Raw genomic sequence first — 10,828 nt, 5'->3', positions numbered from 1 at the left:
AGCGCTCGCTCCGTGATCGGGAGGACGTGAGTTCGTATCTCGAGCGCGACTGACCTAGTCGTTAAAATTGGTAGCAACTGTTCCTTCGCCATGCGCTCGGCACTTTGAAGTGAAAGTTGCGGGTCCTTCGGATGAGACCTTAAAAACCGAGGCCCCGTGTCAGCGGCAGGCGTTGGCACGATAAAGATCCCTCACTGTTCAATGACCCTGAGTGCCGAGTAAAGGTCAGAATTTGAAGCCCTTCACCGGCATACGGTGACGTCTCCATATGAGTGAAAAATTCTCGAGAGGGACGTTAAACAATATACGATCAATCAATCAATCAATCTTTTCAATAACAACAAGAGCATGATAAATATGAACATTCTCAAGAGGTGTAGATTCAAGTTTGTACAAATCCCGACCCCCTGGGTTAGGGAGGGGCCATACATAATTTCCTTACCCCTTTTTGCCATCCACATGAAAATGCAAATTTTGAGACCATACAAAAACAAACAATCATTTTCCAAATTATCATGGTTTAAAGCTAATGCATAAAATATTAGGAAAGTTCTTGAAAGCAGAGTTATTAAACATATCAAATATATATATATAAAAAAAATTCTACCCCCCCATTTAACCCCCCCCCCGGGCAAAATCAAAATTCCGAAAGCTTACTGCACATCTACATGACAACACCAACCATCTCCCAAAAGATGAAAAGGCTGCTGAGTCAAATGTAAGAGGAGTTCAGGGAAGACGGGGCTTTTAGCATAAAAACGTCATTATTCAACCCCCATTTGACCCCCGGGGCAAAATCAAAATTCCGAAACCTTACTGCACATATACATGACACCACCAACCATCTCCCAAAAGATGACTTAGCTACTGTGTAAAATGTAGGAGGAGTTCAGGGAAGAAAAGTGTGACAGACGGACGGACGGACAGCTAGACGGACGGACGGACATGAGTATCAACAATATACCCGAACTTTCTTTAGAAAGTGCGGGTATAATTAAAAAAAAGCATTGAACAGAATTTTTACATGTGCAAAGAACAAGTAAATTGAACGATTGAAATGTGATCTTCTTTTTCCCCGACTCAGTTAAGTATATGTAAAAAGGGGAAAAAAAAGTAAACCTAATACCCGGTATCAAATTTAAACTGGTACTGAATTGAAACAAAAAATGAGTTTAAAAACGTCAAAACAGGCGCATCGATGCAGGCAAATAAATCAGACAATTATGAAAAAGGAACAGAGAATCTAATAAAAAACAGATAGACTAACAGAGATAGGAATGGAGTGCAGAGAAACATTTATTTTCCCGTGGTTAATGTGAACAATTTGTATGGTATGAGGCCACAATTTCAGCATCCTTGCCTAAGAATTACAATATGTATAATCTGTATCTTAAAGATATTCTTCCTTGATTGTTCCTTTATATGTATATGAATTGAAACTACCACAAAAATCACAAAAGAGTGTAACACACCTGATTACTTAATATGCATAAGGAAGGATTTCTATTTCTTTATTTTCTTTATATCATAACTTTAATTGTCACAAGTGAATAATAAATTGAATACACCTTCGATTAACATCAAGTCAAGTTTAAAATATAATAATGAGGAGGAACTGTTCTTAAGGAAGCAAATGACATTAAATTGGATTGAATATAATGTTACGTGAAATGAGTCATTCTTGCAAATTAGAAATGTATGGTTAGAACAGCAATGCTGAATTTTCTTCACAAGGATCGAATGGAAGAAAACTCTTTGAATACCTTGAAGGTGTGATCGTCATAATAACATTAAAATAAGATGTACACTGACATGCAATATGTTTATTCAAAACTCATACATTCATTCATTGAAGAAGAAGGTATGGTTTTAGCTTTACTGCGCCCTAAAAATGAAATGACATCAAGAAGTTTTGAAACTGGCTTAAATATTAGTTAAATAAATGACTCTGATAAATCAAGAGAGAATATGGCATGAAGGTTTACTATTCTGCAAATATGACGTCATTAATGTGAAGCATTTCTCTATTTTCAACAGAAAAAGCCTCAAAATGGCACATTTCAAGGGTGATTTTCCTTTAGAAAACAATGTCCACAGCCATCGCCCACGTTAATTTTTTGATATTTTGTGCAAAATTTAATAACAAATCACATATCTCAAGATCTTTGTGGGCAATGTCTGTGGACAATGTTATCTGAAAGAATATTCCATTGAAAATTGATGTCTTCTGCAACTTTCTAAGAAAATACGGGAAAATGCAAATGTTAATGACGTCATAATTAGCATTTAAGGGGGACCTATGTCGTTCTACGTCAAAGCAGCGTTTTGTGACGTCACAATAGCGACGTCTGTTTTTTACCTGTTAACTTTTGCAACTGTAATATAGGCATAACATTGTTATTAATCAATAACGTACACAATTTACAAAAAGAAAATTTATTCATCATTGATGACAGTTTTATTTGTTACAAATATGGAGTTTGTTAATATTAGAATTCTCTTCCTTTGGTTGATAATTAATAGCAATTTCAGTTGTGAAGAAACACCTCGATGATATTTGCTGATATATACGTGCAAAAAGATTTAAGATAAAATTCAGCAAAGAAAGCGACTTAAATCAGGGAAATATGTTAAATTTAATTTTCACCATTAATTGTGTTTTCTGGATAAAACTAAGAAAAAAATTAAGAAATGTACTTGTACTTATATTTGCTTATTGATTTATAGTACATTTATATTTTATTGTATAAAGTCATCCCTAGTTGTTGTTGACGGGGAAATGGGGGGACAGAATGATTAGAATGAAGAAGAAAATAATTAATCTGTTTAAATTGTTTCTAATCAAACACAAAATACTCATTTTTCGCAAAATAGTTTTATATTCAGATGTTTGTCAGTGCTTACTTACCCTTCTTTAGTGCAGAAAGGTCAATATTTATTACACAAGCGTGCGAAAATAAAAGAAAACGTCATATTTCTCGTTTATTTTATCATAAAGGTATACTTTTTTCTTTGTTAAAATAAAGAAATAAATCAGTTATATCAAAAAATATGAATTACAACATTTTCACACAAATACTTTTTAAGATATTACCTTTTATGCAAGTCAGAATTGTAAAAAAAAGAAAGACAGGTGATACTTACATTGCGCTCCTTTATAATTTTTCATGCGAGATAAATTAAAATGAATTTGCCTTCATTTTAAAGATACAAGTCATATAAATGTATACCTGTTGATTTCGAGTGTGATTTGACATTTTTGGTTCTTTTTAGAGCATATTTGAAGTAGAACAATGTCTGAAAATAATCTATTTTTAGCATTTCACACTGTTTTTGCACGTGTTCGTGTATAGAAATAAACATATAAAGGTATTGTTTTAAATACCTAAAAATTAAGAGCAAGTGGTCAGAAAAGAAATATCAAAGTTTTGAAAATTTCACACAAAGACTTTTTGGACATAGGTCCCCCCTTAAAAACACATGTGAGAAAAATGACTTGTATGATTTTTCTGCATTGAATTTCAATTATTTAAAAAGCATGAGTTTTCAACTTTCACACCAGTTTCATTTCTGAGAAAATCACAGGGCAAAATTTGTATGGAAACCATACCTTCTTCTTTGAATTTCAATAGATAACAAAAGCAAAAAACAATATATTGAACTAAATATGACGTTTATGCTTATATGTTGTGCCATGAAATTAAGGTATTCAATCCCTAATAGGATCAAATTCAATGAAATTAAATACATAACAGATAAGTAGGCATTGAATACTCAGTTTATTTAGACATACTTCCCATTTACTACTATTAGTATGTATAGTTGGATGTGTCCTAGTTTATGACCTTGAATTTTGGTAAGAGTTATCTCCCCTTTTTTAATTAATCAAAAAAATCAATTAAAGAAATTGTTACCGGTAAAAAAATTGTTTTCAATTGTCATTCTATTTTTAATGTTTCGATGCATCTTTCCACCGCAGGATTTATTGATATTCAAAGTATTTAAATTTTTATTTTGAAAAAAATGCTTTTCCCTATAGACTTCAATGCAATCTTTGTTAATTAACTACTGCTTAATTAATGAAATTTTTGAAACTTTCTCGCGGTCAATCCTTTTCATTTTTTAAATACTTTGATATAATATCAGAGTATTATGTACTTGGCGGACATTTACGGGTAGAGAATTTGGTCCCATTAGGGATGGAAATCCTTAAATAAGGAAATTCGTGAAACCAGAGTGTGCATGTATAAACATGTGACCCAGATTTTAAGGTTCGTTTATTTCCTTGGTTTGGAATTAAACCTTAAACGTCCTCTTGAAAATGAGAATCTATTTGGAAGTTCTATTGTTTTTGGCTGTGATTACAGGTAGGAATTTCTTTTTTTATATATAGAAGTACCGATTTATAAGGTCTGATAAATTTTTATTATTGTATGGGATTTGTTTTCATCTTTTCAATAAAGACTTCATTAGTTGCTGTTCTCAAGACGGAGTAGAAAAGTTGGTAGAAAATGCACACGTTTCCTGTTCATATTATGATAGTTGTACATCAGAATGCTACAGAGGATACATATTTTCTAATGGAGAGAGGAAAACAACATTTAAATGTTTAAATAACAGCTGGACTTCAACATCTATGGCTTGTAAACGTAGGTGAACGATAGCACTTCTTTAATAACTTTTTGTTTTTAGACTGGACTTAATCACATGATTTTGAACACAGTTTGATTGTACGAATATGACTTATTTTTAGATATACTTAAATTGAACAAAAATATATCTTTAAAAAGTATTTCAAATTGATGCACATGATGGACATCTCAATTTTTTAACATGTCTTTTCTACTCAAATTCCCTACAGGTATACCTGTAGTAGCTATGGAGTACTACACCGTCTGGAGTCTTGACATTCCTCCAATGAGTTGCAACAATATTTCACAGCGTTTAGAGAATTCAAAACAAACACTTGAAGACAATTTCATCGATATCTGCAAATACTTTAATATCGATGTGAATGCGACTTTTAAATTTTCTGTTAGGGCGTTTGAGGTAATAACAAGAATGTTCATAAAACCCTTTTCAAGCTTTTTTTGAAATCCCTTCACTTCTACTTTAGATACATTTATACATATACATGTGTATTATATTTATGCATAGACCTGGCTTATTTTATTCTAAATCCACATTCATTTATAAAGCATACTAAAATTCCTCAGACATTTGGCTCATAAAATACCGGATACTTGACTAATAATTATTTACTGCATTGGAGAACCCTCTCTTTCTCTTTAGCTCATTTTATTTATTATTAGCTCACCTGAGCCGAAGGCTCAAGTGAACTTTTCTGATCAAAATTTATTCCGTTGTCTGTCGTCGTTGTCGTTGTTGTAAACTTTTCACCTTTTCATCTTTTTCTCAAGAACCATTTGGCCAATTTCAACCCAACTTGCCACAAAGTATCTTAAGGTGAAGGGGATACAAGTTTGTTCAAATGAAGGACCACCCCTTTTTTCAAAGGAGATAATTATGAAATTGTGAAAAATAACTGGCATTTTTAAAAAACATCTTTTTCTCAAGAACCACTGGGCCAAACTCATTTGGAATCATCCTCTGGTAGTGAAAATTTAAATTTGTTCAAATCATGACCCCCAGGGGTAGGGTTGGGTCACAATGGCCCATCAAAGTTTTACAAAGAAATATATAGGAAAAATCTTTAAAAATCTTCCTCTCAAGATCCACTGGGCCAGAAAAGATGAAACTCATTGTTAATCATCCTCATGTAGTGTAAATTCAAATTTGTTCAAATCATTACCCCAGGGGGTAGGGTTGGGCCAAAATGGCTGACCAGAGTTTTACATTGGAATATACATGAAAAATCTTTAAAAATCTTCTTGTCAAGAACCACTGGGCCAGGAAAGATGAAATTATGAGGAGCCATCCTCTGGTAGTGAAGATTCAGGTTTGTTCAAATTCTAGGGTAGGGTGGGGCCACAACGGCCAATTAAAGTTTTACATAGGAATGTTTAGGAAATTTCTTTAAAAATCTTCTCAAGAACCATTTATACAGGAAAGATGAAACTCATGATGAATCATCCTCAGGTAGTTAAGATTCGAGTTTGTTCAAATCATGACACCCGGGGATAGGGTGGGGCCTCAATGGCCAATCAAAGTTTTATATAGGAAAGTGTAGGGGAATCACTTAAAATCTTCTTCTCAAGTACTGCAAAGCCCTGATCAGTAATATTTATATGGAAGCATCATCAGGTAGTTTAGATTCTAGTTTGTTCAAATTATAAACCCCAGGGGTATATAGGGTGGGACCACAATGGTCGATCCAAGTTTTACATTAAAATATGTTAGAAAAAAATGTTCTCAAGAATAGCAAAGCCATAATTAGTGATGTTTTTATAGAAGCATCCTCAGGTAGTGTTAACGTTTGAATTTCATTTGTTCAAATCATAACCCACAAGGGTAGGGTTGGGTCTCAATGGTAGATACAATTTTTACGATAGGAAATTAAGGGGGGAATCCCAAGAACAGAAAAGCTATGTTTAGTCATATTTCTCAAGAATAGCAAAGTTATAAGCTGTATTGATATAGAGGCATTCTCAAGTTGTATCAAAATTCAAGCCCCCCTCCCTTCTCAATTCTGATCTGATTTGTGCTTTTTCCTAGTCTAGTTCTCAGTGGAGCGATGTGGCCCTTGGGCCTCTTGTTTTTCATGTTGAAACAAATCCTTGCAAAGAGACAAAAACACTTCAATGAACTAAGTATTTTTTAGATAACAAAACCTATTTGCCAATTCTCAAACATTCGTTTAAATAATATTTCAACATAATTTTTAGCATACTCTTAAAACAGATATACAAATGTAAAAAACGCAATTGGTGTCTGTATTAAGTTCTACATAATTATGCAGCTCAATGCACTTTTACATGTATGCTCAATAACTATTTTCAGATGAATACCACATTTTATGCAGAATACCAAAATGCATCTTCAATGTACAACATAGATTTATGCATTGCGTACACAAAGATCTCCCTCTGGAACATGCCGTATTTCAGGAACATGCTTGATAACATAATATGTAATGGATCAATAGTAGCTCACAGACCTCATATTGAATTAATTGTAACCAAGAAAAAAGTGATTTGTCACCAAAATACTACTGTACAGAGTGTGGCTGTAAGTGATATGACTAATACAGGAAAAGAACTGTTTTGTGGTGAGTCTCTCTCTCTCATTTTAAACATTATAATCTTCATTGGTACATTATATGATTCTTTACAAATGTAAATGCCTGTTCAATCGACCCATTAAAATTGCTTTCAATCATATTTATTTTAGTAATATTATTTTTTTTTGTTTTGGATTTTAAATGAAGTCCAAAAATGACAAAATCATGATCAATTAACTTTGACTTTTGTGTGCTAGACATAAACTCGAGTAGATTACCCTTGGTTTTGACTTGAAAGTCATATGTATCTTTTGCATTGGATTTTGGATAGGTTAAAGGATTTTTGCAATCTCTGGGGTTGTTTTGAAAATTTCCGGTAATTTAAACAGATTTTGACCCTACAAGATATCACACCCTACTTTTTCTTAGAAGTCTGACTGCTCTACTAACACAAAGACACCATCAGAATGAAATCCCTTCCAATCCAGTGTGTCGAATTTGGGACGAAAACCCATGTCAACAGGAAGGTTAAAGATTGCCTAGACAAAAGGATATATTGAAAAAAGGATCCTTTTAATTAACCGACTGAACGGATTCTAATCTGCAAGTGAAACTGCAACTTTTTGCACTCTGTAATTCCGTGACAAAACTAATCGCAATGGCGACATAGACGCGGGCCTAAAAGCACATAGGCCATCCTTTTATTCAACATGAGAAGGATACATGTTTTTAGGGTATGCCGAGACTTTCACTTGACAAACAATGCACTGCAGCTGACACAGAGTTGTTTCTATTTAGTCCAAATCTGGATCCACTTGATTAACTATGAGACGAATCGAATCGAGAAATTTGACTTCTATATCAAATTCAAACACTTAACATGAGTTACAAGTATTTGAGTGAAATGTGCATCCCAATTTAAAGAATCATCTATCTGATTGATTGATTGTATATTGTTTAAGGTCCCTCTCGAGAATTTTTCATTCATATGGATACGTCACCGTATGCCAGTGAAGGGCTTCAAATTTAGACCTATACTCGGCACATAGGGCCATTGAGCAGTGAGGGTTCTTTATCGTGCCAGCGCCTACCGTGACAGGGGACCTCCGTTTTTATGGTCATATCCGAAAGACGCGTAAAATTCACTTCTGATGCTGAGCATGTTTGAACGAGAATCGAACCTGGGCCTTCCGATCACGAAGCAAACGTTCTACTACTAGGCTACCGTGAACGGTAAATCAACTATCTGATCCATTACATATTCAAAATGATAAAGGTTTATGTATATCAGCTGCTGTAAATGCGGGGTGAGAATAGACGCTATTTTACAGTTTTGAATTTTTATATCTTAAATTCCTATAGGCAATACTGTCGACGCCTGAATGTCGTTTGAGTCAATATAATGCCTTAAATAATGGGAACTAAAAATGTGACATTTGATTAGATTACATTTGGTATCATTGTGTTGCATAGAAATATATCTCAATTTACATATACATGTGCATTAAGTGTGCCTTTACTTTTCCTTATGTTCCTTGAACATTTGAACATGAAAAATCTTATTAAAACGTGTGTATGTTATTTACATCATCAGCGATTTAAAAAAAATAATCTATTAAATATACACAAAGTTAAAAATCTTCGATAAAATATGAAATATTAGTATTTATTGTATTGTTGTATTCTATAAGTTGTTTGATTCATAATTAATATTAATAAATTTCATTGACTTTTTCCTTATGCTATTAAGAACATGATGAAAACTCGTCCAATAAATATAGTTATTAAATCTTAATTTGGAATTTTCTCTTGCATTAATATATATTGTATGACTTTATAATGGCCTACAGAATGATTTTCATAAGTATACAATTAGTTTTGATATTTTTAAATGATATATTTTAGTTATATATACCAAACCGTATTTTGATCATAAAAGACAAACTTTATCAGGAACTTACAGTGAAAGTAATTTGTTATTACATCAGATAATTTACTTATCACAAACTTTACCATAGGAGAACAGATCAAAGAGACTAGTTCATATGACTTCATCTCAAAATTCACCGAAACGCCAACTTCTTTAACTGATGAATCACCAACAGAATTATCTTGTACTTCACTGAAGAAGAAAGAAGGCAAGTCCAAAATATTTGATTGAAAATCACGTTAGCAAGTAAACGATAAATCTTGTGATTAAACGATAAATCTTGAGATTTTCGAAAAATTCATAAGGATGTTAAATACATCGTTTATTTTATATATGAGGATTGATCCAAAAGTAATGTCACTGTGTCCATATCTTTTATATTTGGCGTCATATTATCAAATATAATATACCAAAATATGCAAAATATAAATCTAATTAAACTTGAATTTTTCATCTAATTATGTTTCACGGAATTAATTTTATGGATGTTTAAAACATAGCATATAGGGGGTGTCGCCGTGTCACAACCGAACGTCACAAATAAAAGTGTACTTTTTTAAGAATAAAAAAGACAAAAACATTTAAAAGCAACTTTAAAAGCGAGTAATCGCCCACTATTTTTAAAGACAGAAATTGACATTATTTTCTAGTCATAAGTTGAAAGTTATATGACATCATTGCTAGTTTTAATAAAAAAAAAATCGCTGTTTTATTCTGATGGATTCAAAATATGAAATGTCGAAATGAAAAAAAGAAACGTCACAACAAACTGTAATGCATTTTTGCTTCAGAATGGAGAAATCACCGTTCGGAGAGAGTTCTGTTGATTCATTAGACTCACAGGGGTAAGAATTTGAATAAGAGATTTGTTTAGATGGTTTCAAAGATTTGGTGTTGGTGATGGGTCATTGAATGCCCAGTAGATGACAAGAAGACAGAAAGATGGGCGGACGGACGAAAACGTTCTGTGGTGTGTGACGTTGTCAAAAATGACAGACGTTTATATAGCGATGTGTGAAATTTTAAGTTAAAAGGAGTTTGAATTAATCATGAAAAGAGTGAGTGCTCGATGGGTACAAAGTTTTCTTTAGGAAAGTGAAATTTGTAAATCTCAAATATTTTAAATAAAAAAATGGAAGCGTTTAAATGTATGATGGCGCGTTTTCGTCATATGACGTTACTTAGGTGCGGCGACTACCATAATATATAGTTGTATATAATCCGATATTTTTAAAAGTATAAATCATGTTAAATTGAAATTTTCAGGTCTAATTTGAAATAAATGTAGCTTTCATCATTTATAATTTTGTTTTTTTACGTCGACTGATGGCAATTTTATTGAAGTTGTGACATTACTTTCTGATCAACCCTTGTGTTTCCCGAAGAGCGCAATTTATATGCACTTATCACATTTCGTAATTGGAGCTATGCTTTAACCATTGTACTATATTGTTGACGTCATGACAAATTCGTTAACTTTTTCATGCGAGTTAATATGAAAATAAATTAGATGTTTTTATGAGAATCTTCACGAAAATTCATTTAAAGTTTTTTTTTGGTGAGTATTTCAAAAGAGTTTATGTTCTTGACGGGGAACTGATTCGAATACAGATTTGAAATAACTCGATAATATGCTGCATGTATCTTCTTACAACATTCTGAATTTGTCATTTACATGTATATCACTTTTAATTATTTATCATCTAAAAGGAAAGAAA

General features: G+C 32.6%; 1 protein-coding gene across 1 annotated transcript in view; it reads left to right on the top strand.

The window, feature by feature from the left end:
- The first annotated feature begins 4,253 nt into the window (after window positions 1-4,253).
- The window catches only part of LOC134275268 (uncharacterized), a 28,779-nt gene continuing 22,204 nt past the window's right edge, over window positions 4,254-10,828 (top strand). Inside the window, exons 1-2 of the mRNA XM_062757544.1 lie at window positions 4,254-4,367; window positions 4,464-4,649. Coding sequence (XP_062613528.1) covers window positions 4,322-4,367; window positions 4,464-4,649 — 232 coding nt within the window. The 5' untranslated portion in view covers window positions 4,254-4,321. The remainder of the gene's footprint in view (window positions 4,368-4,463; window positions 4,650-10,828) is intronic.

The sequence above is a fragment of the Saccostrea cucullata genome, unplaced genomic scaffold (assembly GCF_032062105.1).
Source record: "Saccostrea cucullata isolate Sc308-1 unplaced genomic scaffold, CSIRO_AGI_Scuc_v1 ctg2667, whole genome shotgun sequence".
In the NCBI taxonomy this organism is placed as follows: domain Eukaryota; kingdom Metazoa; phylum Mollusca; class Bivalvia; order Ostreida; family Ostreidae; genus Saccostrea; species Saccostrea cuccullata.
Note: the sequence above shows the minus strand (reverse complement) of the source record. Positions and strands in the feature narration are given on the sequence as shown.